General features: G+C 44.2%; 1 protein-coding gene across 7 annotated transcripts in view; it reads right to left on the minus strand.

Annotated features, from left to right (window-relative positions):
• The window catches only part of GRIA1 (glutamate ionotropic receptor AMPA type subunit 1), a 120871-nt gene that overhangs the window by 38484 nt on the left and 55179 nt on the right, over positions 1-27208 (minus strand). For 5 of the 7 annotated variants that reach the window (XR_003571424.1, XM_027885616.1, XM_027885615.1 and 2 more), the window contains 6 exons: positions 24718-24957; positions 23176-23363; positions 18326-18379; positions 6861-7022; positions 5625-5792; positions 1572-1676 (listed from right to left, as the gene is read on the minus strand). Coding sequence is in view for 6 of the 7 variants with exons in the window: in XM_027885616.1 (XP_027741417.1) it covers positions 1572-1676; positions 5625-5792; positions 6861-7022; positions 18326-18379; positions 23176-23363; positions 24718-24957 (917 nt within the window). In the remaining variant the exon portion in view is untranslated. The remainder of the gene's footprint in view (positions 1-1571; positions 1677-5624; positions 5793-6860; positions 7023-18325; positions 18380-23175; positions 23364-24717; positions 24958-27208) is intronic. The other 2 variants (XM_027885619.1, XM_027885618.1) reach the window with 1 other exon arrangement.

The following is a 27208-nucleotide window of genomic DNA, read 5'->3' on the forward strand; positions in this document are numbered from 1 at the left end:
AATAATAATCAGGGATTTTGGCTGATCTATCACTGCTTGCAGGTAAAGCAGAGTGCCACCGAGTATCACTAGGGAGATCATGGTTGAGGTTATCCATTTTGAGGCCTTGATTTTATAAGAGGTTTTCCATCACCTCATGTAAGTATGAAGCTGCCTGAGCTCTGCTCATATGAAAGGAATTTCTTATCACAGTAAATGGGAAAGGGTATTAACCAGGGCACGACCAGCAGCCTGCTGATGGCAGATTAAAGATTGTAACAGCTCAGGGGAAAAAAAAAAATCTATGCAGGCTTCTAATAGTTCTTCATTGCACAGAGAAAAAGAGCAGAGAGTGAGGAAAGACCTTCCAAAGCTCTGCCCTAAGGCAACATAAATGGAGACATGTATGTTTGCTTTGCACCTCTAGCCTGGTGGATCTAAAATACAATAGGCATCTTGGCAGTGATGTATATGTCTTCCAAACAAATATAATTTCTGACAGTAAATACATAGAAAAATTAAGTTATTCAGCCACTCTGTTTCTTCTCCTCTAAACTCTTTCCAGACTGCCAACCTACTGAAGTTCAGAGATCCAAGGTGGACATGATGCTGTCTTTGTTCTCTTATGAATACTTTGTAGTAGAGGAGGACAGTTTTGTATGTCTTCAAAATGACATTTCTTTTATTTCTCAATGAAAATTTGCCTTTTTTTGCTTGACTATGGTGGGCTTTGATCTCTCATCAGTTGCTACTAGGTCTAAGTATGAATTGGGTGTAGGGACTGTAAATATGAAACTTTCACTATTTGCATTATTAGTTTGAAACAAGTGTTTCTTTCTTCGGGGGACTGATGAGGTGCAGAGAGATTACACTGAATGCCTCATTCCAAAATATTTAGTGGCTCTCCTTTGTCAGTGAATAACTGAGTTATCCTTTTTTCTTCAAATACATAGTATCTAAAGTGGGACATAAGCACATGGAGTCAGATTTTCAAAAGGACTAGTGTTTCAAGGGCTCAGCATCCCTGAACAAGGCCAGATTTTTCAAAGAGCCTGGGATAGAGAAAGGGATCATGACTTCAGAACACCACAAAGGTCTGTGTAGCTATTGGGATGTGGTTAGTGGTAAAGCTCTTGTCACTTCAAGGAGAGCAGAATTAGGTCAACATAAAGGGTTCACTTACACTGGTTAGGGCAGGCAGCTTCTGACTTGCTCTGCCTTGAATCATCCTTGGAAAAGAAAAGTGGGAGGGCAAAACCAGACAGTTGTGTAGTAGGGCCTGCACCAATTCACCGTGCCAATAGCAAGGCTGAGTTGACCAAGCTTTTACTATCCTGTAAAATCTCTGCCACACAGCTAAGATGTCTTTGTTGCTCTTGATAACACCCTCCATATGTTGTGGTTTTTTTAGCAATATACCACGAGTTTTCCCAAGTGCTTGGCTTTGCTCATGCACAAAGCGGGGAATGCACTCGTTGTGACTCCACATTCAAGCTTTCATGAACAGGAATGTTTGTTGAGACCCACCCCCACTGTAACTCAATCACCCAGCTGGAATCTGACACAGGATGTCAGGTCACTCTCTGCTTTACCTTTCTGATGCCATCGTGTTTCATCTCAATCACGTGAAGGGTGTAGTTGGTCCTCCGTCCTTTCTCATTAAACTGAACGTTGCCAGACAATCCTTCAAAATGGACCTTAAAGATATAAATATCAATGAAGATAAAAAATTGGTCAGCACCTCATGCAGTGGTGATTAGACAGCAGCAAGAGGGAAAGTGTAGAAGGAAGGAGAGTGCAGTCATTTCTCTCAGGTCCATGCAGGGGAGACAGGACATCTGTCTGACACCGGGATTTCACATAAGTTCGCTCTACAGCATGCCTGGCCATGGGCACAGCCATTCTCTTAAGTTACCCTTTCTTTAAAAAACCCTTTCTCTTAAAACTTAGTGGTGTAAAACTTAGCTCAGCAATGCCTGAGAGCTAGATCACCAATGAGAACCCATCACCTCTTGGGATGTGACAGTGAGCTAAATCAGCTCTGAACTCCTCGAGTTTTGTGGAGTTTTGTATTTTCTAAATCTGACCTGTAGTCAGCATTTGGTAAAGGATTTGTCAGTTCAAACCAGGAACTGTATTTGGGGGAAATATGAAACTGTGGCCACAGCTCCCAGCTGTTGTCTTTTGATAGAGAGGAGTCTATCAGTTACCAAGCAAATTTAGTTACCTCTGCACCAGACTAATAGAACCCGACAATTTAGTATTGTAAATGAAAATTGCAAGGGAAACATTGAACCATAAATCTCTGCTGATAGCACCACTGAGCTGAAGTGTTGCTCACATCACATCCCACATCCTGAACTTCTCCTCTTGGTCTGGCCATTTGACTGGTTGCAAAAATACCCAGCCTGGTGTGGAGAAGGGTCCCTGATTGGAATCCTACACTGTGTGGGGACCAGGCAGTGGGGACCAGGGACATGGGGAAAAGAGTGCAGATTTGGGTGTCTATGGAGACCACACGGAGAAATGCTCATGCCACCGGATTAGGAATTAAAGGTTTGCTCTCAGCCTTTCCACTTTCTTTGGACAAATCTGTTGTCCCTGCAACTGAAGTTTTCCCACATGCAAAATGGGGACAGGTATTTAACAGCCTTTTAAAATACTCTGAGATCCTCAGAATAAAGACCCACGGTGAAGAAATAAGGGTATTTCATTACAGAGGAGCCCTGTCATTAATCTGCTTTAAAACGTGTTCATTTTCCAGCTATTATCACAAAGGTTTGTCATGAAAAGGAACATCTGCCAGTATTTTCTGAAGCTCTTTCACGTCAAGAGGTATTCCTGGTGACATTCGGAGAAACATGCTTTTCCCTTCTCACAAGACACAACATGCCCATAAAAAATAGATGCACTGGAAAAGCACCATTGTCTTAAGCACTCCCAAGCCTGCTTTTTTTCCACGTCTCCTTTGGTTTTCTTTTCAAGTTCTGACCCCTTCTGAAGCTCAGGTCACAGGTGCTCGTGTTTTGTAGCTTTATATGCACTAAAAGGCAGCTGTACAGCATCAGTTTCTTCTATCTGAATGAATGAAATCTTAATCCTGTGATCTCCATGTGGCACTGAAACGGCAAAAGGGATCCCTGCCACCCATGCTGCAAGGATGCAGCACAGCTTTTCCATCGCTTCCCATCCTCTGATGGTAAATGCAAAATGCAAAAATGCAGTGCAAAATACAGTGAGGATTGATTTCAGCAGTGCTAAGCACCAGTAAAGCCAACCAGAGACACGGAGCATTTAAGCACATTTGTGTATAAGACATGGATGGGCCTGGGCTCTTTGCTGGGAAACCTGGAGCAGCAGGATGTTGTTGTGGCGTTCTGGTTTACAGGGTTAGCCAGCAGTTAGGGACTGTCTATCCGCTTATTAGGTCTGATAACCGAAGAATACTTAAAAAAGAATTCACTCAAAACGATTATGACCTTTTCAAAGTACAACCAAAACCTCAGTGTGTTGCTTTTAAGCAATATTTTGTGAGAACTCTCCTGGGGAAAAAAAAACCAAATAATTATTAACAACACACACTGTGCTGAAATAGGCTAGATTTCTTCTTTTTAAAAAATGAAGAGTGCTTCATAGCTCTTTTCATTTTTGTTCCTGCCACCCATGAGTCCTCGTCAGGAGGTTACAGTGAGGTGAGGGTCAGTCTATTCTCCCGGGTAACACAACAGGACAAGAGGAAATGGCCTCAGGTTGTGTTAGGGAAGGTTTAGATTAGATATTAGGAAACATTTCTTCACAAAAAAGATTGTCAAGCATCAGAAGGGTCTGCCCAGGGAAGCAAATGGTGGAGTCACAATTCCCAGGGGGATTTAAAAGATGTGTAAATGTGGCATTTCCGGACATGGTTTAGTGGTGGCCTTGGCAGTGCTGGGCTAGTGGTTGGGCTCAATGATCTTAGATCTTCCAACCTAAATGTTTTTTATGATTCTATGGTTCCTTCCTGTACTAAACAGGCAATCTGAGAGCTTATTCCAGACATTTGAGCAGAAGTAAGTAGAAAAACCTTTTGCATTTAAATAGCTTAGAAAATTTTAGGCATTAGCAAATGGTAGGTGAAGAGAAAGCCCGCTGTGAACAGCTGTAAAAATTGCCCTATTTGTGAGTCTTTACAGAAAGGATAACTCAAACCTTCAATCTCAAGTTCTTCTATTTCCATCTGCCTCTTTCCTGCTACATTACTAAATGCTGCATGATTATTAAATTCATAGTTAAAATTTTGTTGGGAGGCTTCTTTTCCTGCCTCTTTCAGAGCCTTTTATTTTGACCATCACAAGTGAAATGGTCAAGCCTTTTTATAACTATGACTTTTCAACAGAGGCAACTTTTGCAAATGGCTCTTCATGTTCTTTGCCCAAAGTCACAACAGTTGAAGAGTTAAGACTTTTGAATTTGTTTTAATGAAGAGATGAGGAAACTTCAGAGGAGATTATCCAACACACACACAAAATTGTATTTTCTGGCTGTCTAATTTTGATATCTTATTCTCATAAATTCAATAAAGGAAAATGCTTGAGAAGCTATTGCTCATCAGAAGACTTCCAAGTATTTCATGTTTATTAGGTAACCGATCTCCCTAATGCATCAGGGAGGCTGATTTTATTATAAGGGCTTGGAGAAGCTATGACAGTGATTTGCCCAAGGTCATACAGAAAGTCAGTGACAGGCTTGGGAACAAATTGAATCCAAGCAATAAAATCAAATCAGATGCAAGATTTGGCTTTGGAGGAATTGTTATTTATCAGTAAGCAAAACCCAAATCAAAACAAAATACATGGGGAACTTTACATATGATACAAATAATCCAAATTAATGTTGTTCTTCTTGCCTTCTTCCCAGTTAAGGAAAGAAGATGGGATAAGCCACATTTGGATAACACTGAACTAGCACGATTTTCAAGGAAACCATCTATTTCTGTCAGAAAAAAAAAAAAATAGAAAAAAAAATGCTAGAAATGAATGTCAGCCTTGAAATTTAATGAAATTTTAAAATATTCTACCTGTGTAGAGTATTTTTCCTCTATTGCTGTTTCACATCATATTTTTGTTTTTTTTCAAAAATCCAAATTTTTATGCAGGATGAAAAAACAAAGATTATCAGATCTGAGGAATAAACTATCTAAGTGGCTGTTACTAAGACTTTTATGGATCCTCACAGTATGAAACAAGCTATAATCTGCACTTTGAGAACATTTCGATGACAGCCAACACATAAGGCAAAATTCACATGCATTCATTAGCAGCCTGGAACTGAAGCCGAGTTCATGGAGAGTTAAAGAATCTGCAAAAAGCATGATCTGAGCAGGTCTGTGTCTGAGGGAGGGGAAAATAAAAATCAGGATCCTTGATTTTATGGAATAATATTTTGGCTTTTCCGTCCCAGAACATCAGCAGAAGTTAAAGCAGGCAAGGACACATCCGATGCTACCAAGAAAAGCAGTTTGCTGGGTGCACCCCCGAGGTTTTTAGGAGACCTGGCTCTAATGTGGAAGGATCAGTTCCTCATCCCAAGTGATTCCTGTGAACATTTCTGCTGTTAACCACCCACAGGCTGCATTCAGCCGAGCACACATCATTTGGGTTCCAAACCTGCTGCAGCGCTCTCTGGATGTCGATGCCTTGCCCCCAGGGCACGGCTGGGTTGGCAAGGCAGTCCCCGGCGTTGCCTCGGCGGGAGATGTCGATCCTCTGCCTCCTCAGGTTCTGGAACGCCTCGGCCATCACCCGGACCCCGTCGTACGTCAGGGCCGACGTGTACTGGAAAGAGAAGAGTAGTGGGACAAGGCCCATCAGGGTGAGCTGCCCCTGGGTGTTGTCACCCTTCCACCTATGAAGTTCAACTGCCTTCTGCTCCCTGTAATCTCCACTTTCCTGTTGGCTCATAATAGTTGGTTTTACTTTTGCAACTGGGAAGTGAAGGAGAAGCTCCTGGCGCAGAGTCAGGTTGCACTCCATAAAGAAGGCTCAGCCTTAAAAGGTGTTTGTCTGTTACCCAAGTCTTTGTGATTAATTAGATTCAGTGACCCGAACTTTTGAGGAACTCATTATACTGTGTAAATGTGAGATAGGTGAAATCAAGACACAAGAGATTTTTTCAGAGAGAACAGACGGAGACCAGAAAACTCTTTCTCTGGCTGCAAAAGTTCTGCAAAAGATGAGCTTATTCAAGCAGAAACTTGTACAGAAATCAGTGTAAAACTCTTGTCATGAACCATTAGAGTAACTATTAGAATCAATTCCTTTTCCTGTGATTTCCTACCTATTTATTAGTTTGCACCTTTCTTGAACTAATAATTCTAAAGTTAACATTTCTATTGCTGAGTGTTTGTCGCAAATGTATTTGTTTTCAAATGTCAAACAGAGAAAAAAACAACCTCCCCCTCCACCCCTCTCTCAATAGCTTCAGGGCCTTCTGTGTAGGAACTAAAATATTTTCTCCCTCTGTTGCACACACTGATTTGAAATGCTAAAAAAGAACATCTGGAAAGACTTTATTATCACTGGATGCCTAGTAAACAAGTCAAAGGTTAAGGAGCTAATGAGGCTTTTTGTTTCTTACATACTGAACATCATGAGTTGTTTAATTCTTAGCTTTGAGGAAGGTAAAAACTGGGAGACAGGGTGAATACACTAAATTGTGTGTTTCTTAGGAGGCAGTAACTGGTGCCTACTAGAATTTATACAGTGTTGAGGCACCAGTTCATAATTACATTGAGAGTTTCTCAGAGTGAGATTAAAGAGCTCTGTGTGATCACAAAGAGGTGAGCATAATTTTAACAGAACCAGATGGACTCAAAATTAAACGTGTTCTTTTACATCACTTGCCTTTGGCCTCTTCCAGTCCACACGTGGATGCTCTCTGGCATCATTATTCCTCCACTGTTGCATGATCCTGGCAGGAACAGTATCTGTGTAATTCACCAACTGGAAGCCGGTTACGTTGGCTCCACTCTCCCTGAATTTGGTCAGGTCAATATCCATGAATCCCTAGTACAGGAGAGAAACAGGAGAAGCTCATCAGAGGAACACATCTCTGGGTGGATAAGACAAATTTTGCCCATCTATGAATGTGGCAGACAGCTCAGGAAAAACCTTTTCCCTCTGTGAGGTAACATCTAACTCAAAGAGGTACCACTTCCCTGACCATGATGTGAATTTGCTTTTTTCACAGGCTCTGAGCTGAACATATCCTGAAGTTTCCAGGAGACAAATTAACAACAGGTCATATGCAAGAAAGATATCAGAGTAATGGAAAAATGCACTGACTAATGCTTGGATGAAATGAATAAAATTTATGAAATACATTAAGAATAATTTTTTATCCAGCTCTAACTTTTAGACAGAATTCTTCACCCAGCCCTAACTTTTATGCTCTCATTCACCACTGGATAAGCTACTTCTTTTCAAATCGTAGTTTACAGGGAAAAACCAAGCCTGAACAATGAACTTTCAGCAGATCAAGAAATTACAGCTTGTTAAAGGAGTCTGACTACTAGAAAAAACAGTGTATAGAATTTGCTAATTTGGGAGGAAAAAAAAGGTACTTTTTTTAGACTTCAGATCACTAACAAAATACATTTTTTTTTTCATTTCTTTATTGTTCTTCTCTACTTCTCACTGCATGTGATGAACACACTTGCTCAAATACACGTGTGTATTGATCAGGGTGGCACTGCAGAATTAGTCACTCCTCTTGAGTCAGAGGGGAAAAAATAATTAGAGACACACTGCAATATGAAGAAGAGGTCATTTCTTGGTGTCCCAGCTTTGATCCCACCCCTGCAGCACTGCTGCTGTGGAAAACTGTTTGCTGTGCCCCCCTCGCACAGAGCGGGTGCTTGAGCAGAGGCTCTGCCTTCCTGCTTGGGCTGCTGTGTGTGGGGGACACAGGCCAGGCTGAGGTCTGGTGCCTTTTCTTTTGGGGTACAAACACAAGAGATGTAGACAATTATTGGAACTAGTACCATCAGCAACCTTCATGCACAAGGGAAAATGAGTGGGAGGAGTGTCACAATGCAATCACTCGAGCAGCGGAAGAGCTTTTTGAGCTCTGCCTTTCTGCTGCCCTGATGGTGTGTGTTCTCCTCAGGCTCCTTCTCAGCCTACCACTGGTTTTCTCCCCCTTGCTTGTTCTCAGACATATGATGACAGTGTGAGTTAAAAAAGCCAAGTCACATCATTTCCAGGAAACATCAGTCAGGTTCCCAACATGGAACCTCTGTTCATGGGTGGAGGGAGCTAAGGAGCTTATTAACTTCCAAAGCCAGGACCAAGACCTTACATGGAAACTTGTTTTTGAAACAGACCTTGCAAGGAAAAGTCTAAATTGCCCTCTCACATCAGTGTCAGACCAGGGGAGTCATAAGTAACTAAAAAACATCTTTAAAGACTTCTACACTTTTTTCTTTCAGCTTTCTGTAGGCAATTTGGCATCCACTTACAAATCTGAGGGTTAGATATTGGTGTACAGATGCTCTAAACAGACTTGTTTTGCTTCAAAGTGCAGTGATTCAGGTAAAAAAAAAAAAAAAATTTATGTGTACATATTCCTCAGAACGCTGGTAAAACCCACATCAATCCTGTTTGTAATTGCTAAGCGTAGGGGTTTAAGAAAACCAGAGCTGTGATGAATGAATAGGAAATGCAGCAGGATAATCGTCCCTGACATCTTAATGCATTTCAGGCCGAGTGGTTTTTGGCATGCAGAGCTCCTAAGGTTCAGTAAGAGGGACCTCACAGGTTGCCAACTGGTTATTCATGGCTAGGACCAAATTACGCTGACATTTTGCTCGTGGGAGACACTCAGGGGAAAAGGATCTGTCAAAAGAAACTACCACAGAGCAACTTGAAGTTTGTGCCACCAGCTCCTCCTTGGAAGACCTACAAAGGCATGGAGAAAAGTCCAAGTTCACGACAGAGTATGAGTAAGAAGGCTGGTATATTAAGCCCCCTCAGCATGTAGATTTAAGTAGAAAAAGCCAAAAAAAGGTTATGACATCAGTGATGAGACAGCAGAGGTTGAAACCGCTATATTTAACTGTTTTTCCCCAAAAAACCCCATTCTGAAACTGAAGCAAATATTCAACAATATTCACTGGGATTCATCTTGCATAAAATTTTGAAATAATCTGAATAGATGAAAAGAATTATTTCTTCCTGAAGACTGTACTATTTTTCCCACTTCTTTTTGGCAGAATTCAGGTTCTTCAAAAAGTGTGGAGACCTCCAAAGATTTTCCAGTCATTTAAGGCAGTTAGGACCATAGAGGACATCATTAACCTTGAAGACATCTTTGCATTTTGGCTGTTATCAACCTCTGAAATAATTGTTTTCAACTGCTATCCCTCCTCCACATGCCCCAGTACAAGGACATTATAGGAGTGGTCCTAATTACAAAGGAATTTTAATCGTTGCACCACTGAAATCTGCACAGAGCAGGTTTGGGGAACATGAGAGTCAATGAACGGGGAAATCCAGGGGTCAAATATTTTAGAAAATAACTCCCAGAGGAGGTGAATTCTTGCTGGGAAACACATAAACAAAAAAATATCAAGTGTTATGCAAACTGGTTTTGGAAAATGCTTCTATTGACAAAGTAGCAGCAGGAATTCAATATGCTTATCTGTCTTTTTGGAATATCAGTCTGCTTGTAGGAAACAGGAGAACAGGAGAATTACAATATTTGCAAGTAAAAAAGTCATCAATCATCTGTCACCTTGTACTAACTATAGACACATATTGCAAAAAAAAAAAAAAGAAGAAGGGATCTTTTGTTTAGTTTTCAATTGAACATATTTGGGAAACAGAAAATAAATTCTTAAAAATTGTCTAAGGAAAGGCTGCAACCCACGACTGAGGGGCAACAGCTGTGCTTTTGGATTAGTATGTTAAGTATCAACCAGTCTGGGAAAAAAACAGCCCAGAAATGCTTCCCTCTGTCATCCACCCAAGTGCAGCAAGAAGTGAACAGTGCTGGAACGGTGCACTCCATTTGGTCCCAGGGAGTGATCAAACGGTTTTGAAATCATTTCAAAAATTTGCCAGTGAATATTGGAAAAAAAAACATGTCTGGGCTGTTCAGGGAAATGAGCTGAGCCCCTGAAATTTGGCTGTGTGTGACTCTCTTCAAGCACTTTACACCAGAAGCATTTGGGATGTATCTGTTGAATATGTGGGTTTCACCCTTCACCTCCCTATAGGGCACTGCCTGTCCCCCAGGGAGGAAGAGGAGGAATAAGGGAACTCACACTCCAGTCCCCCTGGAAAGGCAGGACCCCGAGGCAACACAGAGCTCCCAAGGGCCCCAGAGATGTAGGTACACAGGAGGAAACAACACTTCTACAGGCACAGTTATCCCTGGGAATCCTCACAACCAGGCTGGAAGGGACACCACGCCAGCCAGCCCATCCCCTGCCGTACTGCAGGATTAGCTGTCCCTTCGACTTAAATTGACTTCACAAAATCACCCCAGCAAACCAGAGAACACGGCTTCCTGCCTTGCAGATGCCTGGAAAATGCCTGGCTTTCTCCAAATGCCATCAAATTAGCAGGCTGACAATAAGCCACAAAAATCTGTGCCCATCGTGCTGATGGGCTGAGGCGGCTCCCTCCTCCATGCCTGCTCTGACTCACAGCACCTGCAACACACTGTTCCAGCAGCAGCCAGGCTCGGTTCAAAGGAGGAAACTTGCTCTTTAGCCCATACCATGGGCTCCTCTCTGCATTAATGAACCTCACAGGGTGATTACGTGCAGAAGTCCTGCTGCTAGGAAATAATATAGGCAGCTATCACGGACCTTTGTGGCTTCAAATAGAAGCCAGTCCTAGAAAGGGATTTTTCCTCATTGTGCTTTCCTTGATGCATCTGTTCTTTATGCTGTTCTTAAAGTGAAAGCTGTTTTCAGCCAAAGGTTGTTTTACTGTCCTGTTCACTGCCTCAGTTGCTGGGAGAGGTGTCAGCAAGTCACACATTCATATTCCTCTCCACTGCTTGTGGGCTCAGTCATCAAAGGAAATGCATAATTCAGGAAGACTGATGACTTGAAACAGGCCTTATGAATCCATCTTGATTAAGTGGTCCATGAAGGATCTGCTTTGAAAAGAAAGTCCCTCCAGAAATGAGCCAGCTCCTTATTTATACCCTGGACACTATGAGGAGCCAGGACATCGAGTGGGCAGTGCAGGCAGCTGCCAGTGTAGGGAAAGCCTCGTCCCTTTGTGCATGACCCTCCTCAAATCTGCCAGCATCATTCACTTCTCTGCATCTCTCCTTTCACCCTCGTACTTCACTGCCTCGCCATTCTAAACCTCTGCCCCCTCTCCACACGCTGATGACACTGGGCAGCCCTGCTGCTTCTGGAACATCATCCCAGCCCCTGGGAATGCTGCAGCCTCACCTCCGTAGTCGGGCGTTGACAGGCAGCCAGCTGCTGCCCCACACCTTCAGATTCTCTTTGTATTTCACTAAGCTCATATTAATTGCTGGCACTTTCCCTGCAGGTGCCTCCTGCAGTAGAATCCTGCCTTTGAAGCTGTGGCAGCAAGGGCTGAGCTCCGGGGAAGCTCCAGCTCAGCGGCTCATAAACCACCCCACAGCACAGCCTAAAATCTCTGTGCCTGTGCTCCAAGTCTTGCCTTTTCCTGAGAGAAAGGACATTAGGGAGTCTCCTTGAAGACTATCACATTCCTGAGAAACACTGCTGTTTTTGTCTCCTCCCTCTGCGTCTTCTGAGCCCTCCAGATCTGCTCCCAAGACCGGTAAGGCTCAGCTCTGAAAGACAGTGGGAAAATGCCCCTTTCTCTTTAATTGTCTGGAAGAGGCTTGTTGGCTGAACCTAAAATAGTCCCCTCATTCCAGGAAGGAGTATCAGGGTTTTAAAGTCCCTTTCTGTCTGGGATGAGGAGCCTAGAGTATGTTTTTTCTTTTCTATAATAGGTTGCACACTGAAATATTCCCTTTCAAGCCAAAAGCATTTAAGCAATTCATCCTGAGCTTGGGTGGGTGCCACAGAAACCTGTGGCAGCATCAGGAAACTAGCCCAGCTCTGTTTAGATGTTATCCATGCATGGCTTGCAATGCCAGACTGCTTCCTCCTAGCAGACTTTATGATTATAAGAAACTTTGCAAAGCAAAATTTTTGCTTCTGAATGGCTGTAGATCAGCTGAGTGAATACAAAGTGGCTCCTGTCATTCTAAAGTACACCAGTGACTTTCTGCAGGGAGCAAGAAATTGAGTGTTTCCAGACAGAGCATCCCTAATATACCAAATTATCTTCAAGCTTGACTTCTGCAGTGAAGCATCATTCCTCACTCCCATCACTTTGTATTAAAAAGGAGGGTATGTCAAAAAAGAGCCCATCTGCTCCAGTCTCATTCCAGTCTGCCTTCCAGCGGGAGAGGCCTTCTCCTCTGCAGAGTTATTAATGTGTCAAATCTCATTGTGGCAGCAAAACATGTGAGTCCTCACTGTAATTTAGGAGTAAGTGGAAAAATGGGGAAAAGAAAGACAGGAGAAAGGGGCACCATCAGACAGCTTCCCAGTTCTGCAGTTTGATGGGAGTGTTTTGTCCTGTCTGTGGATACAAAGCAAACCAAACCGGGTGAGAATTGAGGCTTCAAGGACAAGGGGCTGGAGATGAACAGCAACTTTTCTTTGGTACAGCTCTGCAGGTTTTCATTGTGGTGCTATTTGCAAGTGCCCAATCCTACTGCCACAACACGTTTTGGATATAAAAGATCATCCACATCTTGTTGGAAGGCTCAGTGCAGGCAGAAGGAGGGATGCTCTAGGTGGATGTTTGTGCAACGGAGAATTTTCAGCACACAAGCTGATTTAAAGGTTTGGGAAACATGCTGTGCAATGGCAGATGCCAGAGCTTCAATCAAATATATGATTAAGGGATGACCTGATCACAGTTTACAAGGACCAAAACATCAGTAATGAAATATTTTGTCTAACAAACAGAAGCATAAATCTGGTGGAGGAAGCTGAAGCTAGGCAGTTTTTGACTAGAAAAAGCACCAGTGAAGTCACCATGAGGAAGATATTATGGATTTACACATCACCACTTGCCAGTTGAGCTGAGGTAATGGATTAGGAGACAGCAAATGGTTGAGAAAACCTGTTAGTTTAACACCCTTTTGCTGAAATTTAAACAAACACATTTTTCCTTCCAATGGCTGTAATATAATCTGTCAGTTGCTCACCTGATGCTCTGATTTTTTTAAGCCACAGTAAGTCACTCATGTTTTGAGCCCTCATTAACTACTGCAAAAATCCTCCCAAGGTTGCTGTTCATATTCTCCTGTGTGGGCAATTTTTGTATCCAACCAGATAATTTTCTGTTATATGAGACACTAGTTCAAGCAAAAATTAATTCAGGGCACTGCTGTGTCTTTTACTATCAGTGATTCAGATGAGATAATATTATATGGGGTTCTTCTGCTTGATAATCTTTGAATTAGGACTCAAAAGCTGTTTGGAAGTGAAATGCAGATTATAGAAGTTTCACTGATATATTACATTGTCTTACTCTGAACAGAAAATAAATTTGTCTCATGAGCCTACTTGCACCAATGCCTCTGAAAGAGGAAAGGTCTAACAGGCATAATTTTAGAACCCTAAAAATAACTTAGGAAATCTTTTTCCAGTATAAGAATACAATTTTTGCAAGAGCAGGCATCGTGAGATCTTACCAGGACAAGAAGGGGATGCTGTACACATCCCTTTGGAAACTCCACAGAAGAGAATTTCCCATCAGTGAGTGATATGAACATGAACATTGCTGACCATACTCATACTGCAAGTCAGCAGCACCTCCGAGGGCAGGAGACAGTATTGAGAACTGAGGGCAACTCAAATAAACGTGGCAGCTTTCGAGGTGCTGGGAGACAGAGCCACAGCATTTTAGCTACAGGCAAGATCAATCAGTGGTTTGGTGCAGCGAGTGGAGCCATCGACACACGGCCAGTGCCACATGTCACACTGACCTTGTGCCCAGCACAGGCACGACAGACCCTCCCCGCAGAGTCACAGCACGTGCTGCTGCTGTAGGTGTGCTGCATTGCTTTAGGGGGGATGATCTCTGCCTGGGGGGGGGGAGAACTTTGCTCCCCAGGGGTGTGGGAACATCCTTCTGGATGACCAGCTCAGGTTACCTCTTCTTCACTGTCTGCACCAGGAGTTGGTCTCACAATAATGAGTCTCAGCCCTGGTGGTGCAGACTTTCTTCATTCCATTTTTCAGGGGGGAAAAATCAAAGATGCCCATCTAAATCACAGGTGAACTGAATCAAAAGAGCACATCTTGCCTGACTCCTGCACAAGCCACTGTGCTGACAAAGTGTGTGACACTGTGCTGTGCTGATAACCTCCACCACCACCACAACTGTTTACAGAGAAAAACTCTGTCCATGGCCTATCTCAGTGCTGACACACGCTGATGGAGAATAGCACAGGAGAAAGTGCTTACCTTGGCTAATCAGCAATGTTTTTATCTTTACTTTTCCCTACTACCCCTAGCATCAGCAATCTCATACACTTATCTATTCATCTTCAAAAAAAGAGCATTTGCTAAAAGAACAACCTGGACTAATGCACCAGGAAAGAAAGAAAGAAAGAAAGAAAGAAAGAAAGAAAGAAAGAAAAAAAAAGGCTAAAACACCATATGTGGCAACTATCTTTCATACTTTTCATTTAAAGACATGTCACACAAATGGCTCTTATTTTAAGACAAAGATTTTTCTCTGCCTAAGAGAGCTGATGTTCTCCCACTACTGGCAGTAGTCATCTCACATCCATGGCATAGGGCAAGCACAAAGCCAAGATTATGGGGAAAAAGCCTGAACATCAAAAGAAAGGAATCCCAGAAGTTTCTAAGCTTGCTCCTCTGATAGTATTGACTGTGTTTTTTATTTCCTTTGTGGATGCTAGACTGATGATCTCAAAGGCTGAGAACAAAGCTAAGAAAAATAAGACTCACAAAACCAAACACTTCTTAAAGTCACCAAATCTCTCTGAGTTCCCGAGGGGAAGAGAGAGGCAGAGACAACTGCAAACCCCCAGTGCTGGTACTCCTAACAAATATCCAGGCTGGCAGCTGGTAAAAGCTAACTGGGATAACTCTAACCAGTACTGGTTGAGGATCAGGATTTCATGACTTTGCAAAAGCCATGAACAGGGCCAAATTTGCCTCAAGGAGAAGCAGGGATGCTCGCAGAAACCTTTTCCCTGGCAAGGACGTTGCAGACAGACCATCATGGAACAGGGAGGGCTGGGCAGAAAAGGCAGATTGTGTCTTTAGCAGGCATAGCAGGTCTAGAGAAAGATGTTTGCCCATGGCCTAAGGTGCAGAATGGTTTCATTTTGTTTGTGAACACAGAAATATTATTGTCTCACCCTGGCAACAGCAATTTCACTGAAAAAGAAAGCTGTTCCTGCTAGGAAATACCAGCTTTCATTTGCTGCTACTTGTCAAATTCTGCTCAGTACTTTACTACAGCTCACCGACAGCAACTGCTGGGAAAACACGCGGTGATTAATGCAAGGCATCGCCTCTTTGCTCATGGACTGTCTGTGACCAGACAGGGAACTCCTCCACTTCAAAATGCCCCTGTAGATGAATTTTTTAGACCTTTTTCAACCTGTGCATTGCCTTGTAAACTCACTTGCTTTGCATTCATGATGCAACACCAGTTTGAAGCTGCTGTAACTGGGATGTATTGTGCTGCTGCTTATTTATTGGCTGAGTATGGCTCTGAGCAAACGTACAGCTAAAACTAAGAATTTAAGAGAGGTTGTCTAGAAATGTTTCCCAATATTTGCTTCCAATGTGTAACTTCCATAATTGTGTCCCCATTTTTCCGTATCCAAGAAGGTTAGGCAAAAGGTAGGTACTGAAAATTCATCCCCCTGCTCCAGCTCCTGCAGGTAAATTGGTGGCTACAAACCAGCTGAGGACTTCCTTGACCTTATCTTCATGAAGGGTGACAGTCCTAAACTCAGGATTCCATCAGTCAGCACTGGGCACCAAAAATAACTCATTTGAAAACCTGACACTTCCAGGCTTTAGCTCTTAATTTATTCTCTTGACGACTCAGTGCTCCAGAATGAGCCATTTCCACAAACCAGGGCTGTTCTCCAGGCATGCACGAGGGTGTGCATGAGGGTACATGTGTGTGTGTGTGGGCAGTGCAAGCCCTGTCATCTCAGGACGTGTCTACAGGGGGAAATGGGGGGTGTTTAAGGTCTGCCACTATGTGCATGAGTCAGTGGGAATACATTACAGCACGTTACACCCTCTGGGGGCTCTAATCCAGCGACGAGATGTCCTTAGGAGAGGGCAAAACCCTCTGTGATCTCTTGGATCAGAGCATCTGCACTAGGGTTTAACCCTGCCAGACGCTGACTTCCCTCGTTCTGACACTCCCTCATGACATCCCTGGCCTTCCCCATGTAGGGAATCTTGCTGTCCTTCCTTGCTGGCCTATGGCCTCAGAAACATGGGATCTTCAGGGTCCTTTTGCCATTCTCCTTGCTGAACAGATCAGTCAGTAGCTTTTGTGTGGGTGCAGCACATCACAGAAACTGATTTGGCTGCTGGTGCCTGAACCTGCCCACATTGTTCTGTCCTGGAAAGAAAGGGTTTCTTAACCTTGAAGGGTGCTAGGCTTCTTTTTTTAAATAGTTTTTTTCCATGATTATCCGCTACTCTTTTTTATTTTTTTTTATGTTCCTCTCTCTAGTTTGGCTCTTGTGTGATGCTAGGTTTTAAGGAGCAGGAAAGTCAAAAGGTAAAGCTTGAATTACTTTCACTCCTTTTCTCGTCAATCAAAGCTGCTTGAAAAACACAGCTGGTGACAGTGGTTTCTGGTGGTCCCTGTGGGACCCAAAGCCCCCTCCACTGAGCTGCAGTGGGAGGCAGAATCTCCCTGCAGAGGGGTGGGGGAAATAAAAAGCCTTTTTGCTCCAAGTTAATAATTTATAATCCCTGTTGGCTGAGTATGCAGACTCTTCCAGCCAGCTCTGTCCTCTCAGCATTTGTGCAAAGGCTAAGAAAACACGACAGATGAGACAGGTGTGCTTTTTCCTGCTAGAAGTGGGAGAATGTGGTATCAGAAGACAGAGGGAAATGTCCTTACAAAACTGCAGCACCTGAGTGTTAGTTCACCTCACGTTTTTAATGTATTTATCCTAATGAAACTGCACAGAGAGGAGAGGTGATATTTTCATCCAGCCTTCCATGTGGGTGTGCAGAACAGTGCACACTCCAGCGACTCCAGCTCACTTTCCTGCTCAACTTTAATGAAGGGACTTTCATAAACATCCAGGACCTGGGTTACAGCAAATAATAATTTATTAAAAATTAGCAACTAAAGTTATTGGCTGCTCTACGGTTTTGCATGTCTCCCCTTGCACAACGTAACATTTTTATCTCTGTAATTACACGGTAGGCGGCCAGCGCAGAGTGCAGGGTCAGAACAGGGCATGGCAGGGTAATGATGTGGCCATTTTTGCCTTGTAAATTAGAGAGTTATCTTGGGACCAAGAGAAGGAGAAGGGCAGCAACTGCTTGACTAATTGGTAGTTTAAAGTTTAATTACCCCAGGGCTGACGTGCTGCCTCACAGATGCAGCTCTGTGTGGGAAGAACAGGTCCAGAGCCTGCACCCCACACGGACACAGGGTTCCCCGGGGGAAACAGCCTCAGCCCCAGACTGCCAACACCAGCCTATCCTCTGCTGTGCAACTCCCTGAATGGATGGACACATCTGGGGAGGAGAGGTGGGGAGCTCTGCAGTGGAAAACCTCCAGCTACCCTATGGATTGAGGCTGTTTCTCTCTCTCTTTCTCTCCCAAACCCCCTAGGCATGAAAATTTTCCATCCTCTTCAGAGACTTGATCCAGAAAGGTGGCCCTGATGCTGTCCATTATTGCTCTGTCCTCAGGCAGCACCCTCTGCATTAAAGAGGGAGTCGTCTCCTTAAAGAGCCAATTCTTTCCTTAAAGCCATGACAGTCAGATTTAATGTAGCACTAAGGAAGGAGTGACAGAGTGGCTTTGGTGGGCATCTGTCATCCAGTCAAGGTCAAATCACCACAAAACCCCAGCACACTCGGAGATACCCTGCAGATAAATTTGGTGTCTCAAGAGAAAACACTCCACAAGGACTTCAGTATTTTTTTTAACCCAAAAAGTATATGAGAAAACAGGTGTTCATCTCAATAACCATAAATATATTGTTTTACAACACAAGAGATAGCTAAAAATGAACACCAGTGAGGGCAACTCACCATATTTGCCAGAATGTAGTGGTACCCATTCCCATTTTTTTCAAGCTTGATTATCTGCAACATAAAAGAAAGGTAATTAGCAGAGATCAACTATGGAAGAAGACCCTCAGTTATCTGCTCTTTCTCCCTCTTATTTTTCCCTGATGAGATTGTTCAGCTGTGGACAAAAAGACATAGCAAAAGAAAAGTTCACAATCTTGTTGGAGGATGGAAAGAGCTTTCCATGATATCACATGTTATTTGAGCAGCAAGTCTGAAACTAGACAGGATAAGATCCCCAAGAATATTCTATGGCAGGGAAATGAAACAACCAAACCAGTCTCTCTCTTATGGGCTCAGGGAAATTTGAAATAGCACTTTAAAAAAAGGAAAAAGTTAAACAGGATCCGTTTTTCAGACATCAAAGGCAAAAAGTGGGAAGCTAGAGTCCATATGTACTATGAAAGCAGCTGAAACACCAAGCAAGACTAGAGAGCTGTTTTGCACATCCTCTCAGCTATGGTCCCTGCCCCAGACACCCACCTGGGTGAGATGACAGGAAGTTTTCTCCTTTAGTGCATCGAGGTAGCTTCAAACCACATTTCCAGAACAAACTGTCTGGACAAGCTACAGAGGATTCCTCTGCATGTTCATTAAGATTATTTATATATTCCTGTTCATGGTGTCCCAGTATATGGTCTTAGCCACTTACTCCTTTCTCCCTGACGCCTGCAGAGTCAAGGTTTTGTTTTCTTTCATCAACACAATTGCTTACTGAACTGTAATAACTGAATTTTTCTATGTTAGCTGGAGAAGTTTCCCTTTATTTTCCTTTCTGCCTCTTGCAGGCTTGCCTGTGGTTTGAAGGGACAGAGGCACTCATCAGATGGTCCCTGTCTTTTTCCTTTATTGAAAAAGAGAACAGAAAGAATACAGTTCAAAATTCTATTATGCTTGCTGATTCCATGTTTTCATTGAAATTCCTCTCTATTGATTTCCAGCAGCACTGTCGAATTCTTCCTAGGTTGTTAGAGTCAGATACCATCTGCATTTGAGACACTCTACATACAGAAAGAAAACAGTAAAAAAAAAGCTCAAACCAACATGCCCTCAAAACCAGTACAAGCACAAGAATTGCCAGTTTCTGAGAGAACTGTGCTTTTTCCATAAGGTTTCTTTGCTGGCAACACCATTTCTTATTTCCACCGTCATGTGAATTGATTCTGAATTGCTGCCTGCATTGCCAACGCTCAGGCAAAATCTGCACAGACTGCAGTGAGGCCAGAAAGATCCTCACAGCCAGAATGATCATAAAATGACTGCTGAGTTGGACTCAACCAGAAATCAGTCTACCCAGGACTTCTCTCTGATACCAGCCTGGCAGCAGGTGCTTGAGAAATGTCAGATGAGGGCATAGACTGATCCTTCCCATGGGACAGCACTCCCAGATTATCATGAGCAGTCATTTAGGGATTTTCAAATGGATTATAAATGAGCTGACACTTGCTCTATGCAACTGGTTCATCTGTCTTAGCCCTTCTCTGATGAAGTGCTCTTGTATGCATAATAAAACTCATCTGGTTCTCAGCATTAGCGTGGGGGTGGCAATTAACTCCAATGAAGGCTTCATTTAGAAGCAGTTTCTTACACAGCCAGTGCCAGCTCCACTAGCTTCACTGCCCTGTGGCTCCCTGAACGGGATCTGTCTTCTGCTGAGATGTCTGAAGCTCTCAGAAAAAAACTCTATATACCTAAGCTATGAAGATACACACCTCATTATGGGTAGTTTCTCTGAATACCTTCCATTGCCAGATCTAAGGAGCAAAACCAGACCCAACTTGTCCCCTTCCATTCACCAACTGAGACTGACCTTTGCAGAAAGTCCCAGACCTTGTAGGGGGAAGGAGAATCTCCAGTGCATTGAGACGTCTAAGAATTACAATCCAATTCCCCTTTTCTCCCGTGTCAACAATAGCTGGCATTGGCTCCTTCTGCCCAAACTCTCCTTTGTTATTTTATTAGGTGTCAGAGTCAATGAACCGCAGAGGGCTGCTATCCAGCTTTCCCTGAGCTGTTAATCTTGCAGCCCATCCACCTGAATTATGAGGCTTGTTTCCTGTGTTTTACACAGTTATTTGTGATCTTAATTTATTTTAAAATGCTTGCTCAGTCCTAATGTGTCCGGACAGCAGTAGCAAGCTGAGGTTATAATAGCATTTATCACTTATCCTGGCTGTGGTGAGAGGCTGTGCTGGGCTGCATGCTGATAGCTCACTTGGGCCACCTAGGTTTCATTACCCACTTCTTAATGTGCCAGTTTGACATCTATTAGAGAGAAATCCTCTCAGAGTGAAACACTGGCAGAGGAGAACTTCCAGTTACTCATTTTAATGAGAGACAAGGAAGAAACAATGCAGGGCTTTGATGGAACACAACCCACTGCATTCTTATCCCATTAAGGCTACACAGCACAACCCCACGATAACCTGCCCTGAACCAAGGCCTGGCTCACAAATGACAGGTACCTCGGCAAAGATAAATCATACCCTTGAGATACGACACAAAGAAATCTCCCAGAAGTAAATCAGGTCATTTTCCTGCTTTGCATTAACACAGGGAGCACTGGCTCCTCCACAGCTACGGTCACCAGAATGTGCAGACTGCCTGGCTGGAGCAAGTGGTGTTATTTGTGTCGTGTGTACAGAGAAGAAATGAAAAGTGTGTGCGAGCACCAGTGTGCATGGGAGAGGCACTGATTCCAAACAGCCATCCCCAGCTCTCCCGTTCACCGGGGAGCACAAATCCACAGCCACTGAGAGACAGAGACAGCCTTGTCAGGGAAGAGGATAAAAGCTTCTGGAGCACCTCAGACACTCAGAGAGACAAGGCAAACAGCACAGAACATTCCCAGAGAGGATGTTAGTGGGGTGAGCTAAGAGACTGGCTGGCAGTTCAAGTTGCAGTCCCAGCTGAATTCCACGTGATAATGAGCCGAACACCACCTTCGCATCCCCTGCTCACACTGGGGTAACTACCTTTCCTCTCAGAAATCCCAGTGGATTTGGATCAAGAATGCAAAAAAGGATGAAAATGGACTACACAGGTCTGAAAAAGTTGTTCACAGACCTATTCCTCACCGGAGAGTGACCTCCCAGGCACAGATGTCTGTTGGAATTCTCTGTCTTTATTGTAGGAAAATGCGATGTTGTATCTCTTCTCCACTGGAATTGATATTTTTTATAGCGTTGCAAAACAAATAATCACAATATCTAGATTTTTAATGTTCTACAAATATCTTTTCTTATATCCAAGTTTAACGTGTGCTCCAGTTATATAAAGAAGTCTGAAAAAAAAAAGACTTATTTTCCTGTTTGTATCAGGAAAACTAGACAATATTTGACTACAGAACTCAACTTTCTGTTAGACAAACCAGGCTTAAAAACCCAACACTTTTAACCCTAGAAATCCGATTCACCGTATAGGAAAACCTGCAGAAAAGTAAAATTTACTGCCTAGATCCCATCAAAAATTTTGTTCAACCGCAGCTGCTCCATGGTCAGGGAGGAGACTTTACCCTCTGAAATAATCTGTTTTCTCTTTCATGAACGCGACCTTTACTTTGAGGTTAAAACCTGCTATTTGCTCCGTTATTACATATAAGAGAGTAGCACCCAGAGACATCCAACAAGGATGGATTGTGCTCGTCGCTGAGCCGTGCAGCTGGTGAAATGTCAGCCCCTGCCCCAGACAGTGAGCAGCTGAAGTGTGAGACAGGAGATGACAGGTACCTTAGACAAGGAGACATGTGAAGCACGAGGGAAGACTGAGCTGATTATGAGGAATAAAACAGTGGGAATTGCAGTGCAGTGGCTGTGTGGCACTGAGGGACCCTTTCTAAGCCACGTGGGACTTGAGCCCCACATGGGGAAGGACTTGGATGTGGGTGTGTGGGAGAAAGGTGTTGTGGCTGGAGTTGAAGAGGGGGCACAAGTCTGGGCTGATCCTGTCCGTGGGCTTGCATTTGTCTCCTGTCCACAGAACTCCACATTCAGGACTGAGAGAAAGCCTTAAGGAAGGCATGGAGCAAAGAAGATAGGGAAAATCTGAGTCTGCACTAGTGGGTGACCTATCTAGATTGAGGATGAGTAAGGCAGGGCGCACAAGGTACCTGCTGGGTCCTCTGCTGCACACCCTATTGGCACGTGGCCACGAGCTGACAAAGCATCCGGGAGATGGCTCTTACTGCAAGGCATGAGAAGAGCTGAAAATATCCAATCCTGCTACAGCCTGGAGGCCCTGGGATGATGGTGAGCCCTAGCCTGAAGTGGAGACAGCGCTCCTGTTACATGTGTACCATAAAGCTTCTCCCTCTCTGTCCTGCTGGGACAGGTGTGAGAATTTGGTGCAGCACTTGAAGGCTGGAGGACCAGAAGTCTGGCAGGGCCAATTCACACCTCCACCCTAACTCATAGGAGGTGGAAAAACTGTAGGAAAACTCAGCAGAACAAGGAGGTGCCTCATCTTGTGAACACCTCTTGGAGGAATCAGCACAAAGCAAACTCATTGGGGAGTAAGGACCTGTAAAAAGGCTCAGCAAAGGAGTCAGACAAGTGGGGAACACGGAACAGTGGGGCTCACTTGGCACAAATACATGAGAGCTTCTAGTATTTATACAGCTTTACAGTTTCCACAGTAACACGGCAGAGGAATATCTGCAAGCTCGGCAGCCAGCTCGGTGCACACACACCACATGCAATGAAAGCCACAGTGAGATGTGGATCAGGCAAGAATGGGAAGGTGAACTTCTCCAGGAGAAACAACCCTTCCTGTTCCATGTGCAAATACCCCTTTCAGAAGGCCCAAACCAGCACCACCTTGTTAAGGATGATGTTCAGCCTCTCAGACTCGCAGTCCACCACCACCAGCCTTTCCTTCTTCTTCTCCAGCTCCTGGAAGAGCACTCGATAGCCCTCTTCTGTTGTCGTCAGGATGTTGACGGCTGTCACCTGCCAGTTCTTCTCAGCTGCAGTGTCCAGCACTTTCTGTAGGACTGACAACCCTGTGATGGGAAGAGAGGGGGAAGAGCCAGGTTTTAGTTGTACAATGACATTTTTCCATCCTCCTGACAGCCTGTGCAGCTGCCTCGGGCCAGGCTGGAGTCAAAGTCACAACAGTGCAGCAGAACTACAGAGAGCAGCTAATAGTCTAGATTTTACCCAAACTCAGCTGGGCTAGAATTAATGAGTGCTACTTTTTCTGTCCTGTTACAGATGATTCCAAACCTAGTTTTCCTTTGTAATCAGCAGATCAGTCTCGTTGATCAGGCCCTGCTGTGGGATTCAGATAAGAACTCTAATCCCCGTTTTCCTGTCTGTCGCTACTGAAACAACTTGATTTCTCTTGGCCATAGTTTCCTTCTTGTCTTTGATCTGTTCAGGCTGTGTGCTCCTGGAGTTAGGGACACCCTCAGCAATCAAAACACACAATCATATTCAGCATCATTCTCTCTGTCATCAGAGAGAAAACCATTATTTTTAAAATTATGTTACATAAATTACATTCACAGCCTTCCAGGGGAGATTCACATAGCACTGCTCTGGAATCCCTGCCTGTGGCAGTCTTTTTGGGATATTCAGTGTGCCCATGATGTGGGACAACAGAAAGCAGGTATGAGGCTTTTATACCATCTTCTTGTCCCTAAAGGTCATCCTGTCCCTTCAAGGGATAATAATAACTTCCAGGACAGAGCTGTGAATCACCTTTGCCTCCACCCTGTCCTCCACAAGTCTGTTTGGCTTCCAGCCCCCAAACCTGGATGCTTTAAAGGCATCTGAGACCTGGGAAGACTGAATCACAGAACAATGAGCTCACTAGCCCTGTTTGTGGTTTAGAAAATAAGCTAATAACTTCAAGAACTCAATAAAGGTTTTATTGTTTTGCATAGGCAACTGACGTGTGCTAACACAGGGGACTTGGAGGTTTTCAAGCTACGTGCCAGACACGTTTCACACCTGAGTGTGGGCTTAGGCGAAACCATTCACATTTATAAACTGGGAACTCAGAGTTTGACAGACCAGTTCAATATGGGACACTGAATATAAACAATTTCACCATTTCAAACTCAAACCATCTACACATCAAGTATTTCCCTCATGTCGATGGGGCTCAAACCTGGCTCCATGAACACAGACATGCTGGGTCAGGCTGATGCTTCATGTAGGTCAACACCCACCTTCAGCAAAAATGGATATTTATTAAAGGAATAGAGAACAGAGAAGGCATAGGTTGACCCTTCCTTTAGCCACCCTCTCAGCCTGCAGAAACCCACAGTGAGAGGATTTCTGGAGGCAAAGTCTCCCTCTAGAGCACTATGTTGAACTGCCTGGTAACCCTCCCACACACTTGTGACTTACCCCGGTCAGCATCATAAATGTACACAAACTTCTGCCAGCTGTAGTGCTCGATGACACTGATGAGGGCATCCTGGAGCTCTGGGCGGAGCTGGAGGACAAACTGGTTGGACGTTTCGACAGGGAAGCTTGGCGTTATGAAGCAGACGTGGAGAGCCCCGCAGAAAGACGTGAGCATGTTGACAGTCCTCCTCTCATAAAATCCAAAGATGGCATAGACGCCCTTGGAGAACTGCGAGCAGACTGGAGGAGCAGAGAGAAAGGTCATGAGGGTAGAAGGGCAAGGAGGCTTCTCAGGAATTTCACCAAAATAAACCTTTTCCCTGAAATAACCTATGAGCTCTCCAAACTAGATAATTTTACCCCAGACCCATGAGTTGATGAGGGAAACTGTGAAGAACATGGCTTGTGACCGTGTGGTGCTCTGCCCTTGGTCTCTGCTTTACCTTTGATGGGCAGAACTGACAGAGAAAAATTAAATTAGTATCACCAGAGCTCTGCTGAAGATATTGCTGCTTTCTGGGATAAAATGTGTTATTTGTCCATGGGAAACCCTCATCAGAAAGGGACTATTGCAGACCCAGGTGCATTTACAGAGCAGAAGGGAAACATCTGCACGATAGCACGGCCCTTTGTGGCCAGTGACTCCAGAAGGCAACTGTGGGTTTGACCTCTGAAGCCGCAGAGGCCATTCTGAGAGGGCATCTCAGCCAAGGTTGACCAGGTTTAATGCAGTCACAGCACAGCCACAGGGAGGTTTTTCTCCAGCATGAACTGCTGGCATTGAGGTCAGATCCTCTGACACCAGAGACTGTTGGTACTGGGGGACACCTGCGTGACAATTTCTGGTTTCCCCACAAAGCCGTGGTGGGGGAGGCTGTGTGCTCAGCGAGGTAGCAGCAGTATCCTGGGAGATCTGCATCAGGAGTTCCCTGGCAGGTTTCTGTGTCTGTCCTCAGCAGCTGGTGCTGTGCTGCACAGGGAGGGCTCTCTCGTGTTCGAGCCCTTCTCTGGAGAGCACTTAATGATATCCTGGGAGCTGCCGGAAAAAGCCTCGGGATCTCAGTGAGACAGAGAGAGTTCACACTTTGGGTTGTAAAACTTAGCCCCTGAGACAGTCAGACTCATTTAATATCACCCCTGTTTGTGGCACATCCCAAGTTACCATCAATAAATCTCCAAGCTGGAGGTGGTGGCAGTGACAGCATTTTTTCTGTGTCAGAACTCCTGGCACTAACGTCTCCTCCTGTTGTCACTCCAACTCTGAAGACCTTTGGCTGTGACATTTATACTAACTCAGCACTTCACACATCACTTGCCTGCCCTCCCCAACCAAGTGCAAGCTGAGGAGTTGGATGTGACATTCTGGGGTCCCCTGGCAAGTGCTCTGCTCTGCTTGGAATTCCCCTGACCTGGTTTCTGCTGGTAGACATCAGTGCTGAACCTTCTGCACGTGTGGCTGGGGGCAGGGTCCTAAATGTGAGCTTACTGCATCCTTAGCTGGGCTCCCTCTGAGCTCTGTTCCTCCAGCTGGGAGGGTCTTCCCCTGACTGGCTTACAGCCATCCTGAATAAGATTGCCTTGTTCCTCACTTCTCTTACTGCCACCATCAAACATTCAGAGGGAAGAGCAAGAAATCCTGCATCCCACTGTGCAAGGCAAGTCCCTTCTTCCATCTCACCACCCAAACAAAGCAGTTGTGCTTTTGGAACAGCACAGTGCTGAGAGCTGAGGACTGAATCTCACAACCCTGACGGAACTTTTTGCTTCACCTTGGAGTTCAGCCCAAGTATTGTGCATCCCAGTCCCTCAGTTTGTTCCCAAGGTCACTCATCTGCTTTTCACTGATTAGCACCTGTGATCTCGGAAATTTCCTCCCACAAAGGAATTTGTGGTTCTGCAGAGCAGGGATGCCTCACAAAGCCCGAACCACGACAAAAATAACCCCCATTTCTCTTTATTTTCACAGCAGTGTCTCTCTTTGCAATCAGCAATTGTGTCTGTATCAGCTGGAGTAGCTGCCCTCATCATGAGACTGACACATTCAGGAAGAAAAGTAGCAGATATGGATAGAAATAGTCTGAACATCATTTCCATGTGACTGGACCAGTGGGTCTAATGAATGGTCTGATATACCATATGTGAGAGATCAGAACGTGGTCTTGGGAGACCCAGGCTTCAGACTCAGTGAATGATTAAAGAGACATTTTCGGGACAGCTGAACAATCCAGTGCAATTAATAATCCAGACAACAAACTTAGCTGGCTTGTTTTGTTTCAGACAAGGCATGGCTTCTTTGAATTTTATTTTCTATTTGAAAGGAATCTCTCATTTTTTAGATTTTTTTTTTTTTAACTCTGTGTCTCAGTCACGCTCAGGCATCCCTCCTACACTGTTCTGAGACATCATCAGTCCCAGCATTTGAAACAGATTGCACCAAAGACAACTGGGAGAAGGAACACACTTTTGTCATTAGTATGTTTGGAAAGAACCC

The sequence above is a fragment of the Empidonax traillii genome, unplaced genomic scaffold (assembly GCF_003031625.1).
Source record: "Empidonax traillii isolate 1590-97213 ecotype Southwest subspecies unplaced genomic scaffold, ASM303162v1 scaffold168:size1726349, whole genome shotgun sequence".
In the NCBI taxonomy this organism is placed as follows: Eukaryota; Metazoa; Chordata; class Aves; order Passeriformes; family Tyrannidae; genus Empidonax; species Empidonax traillii.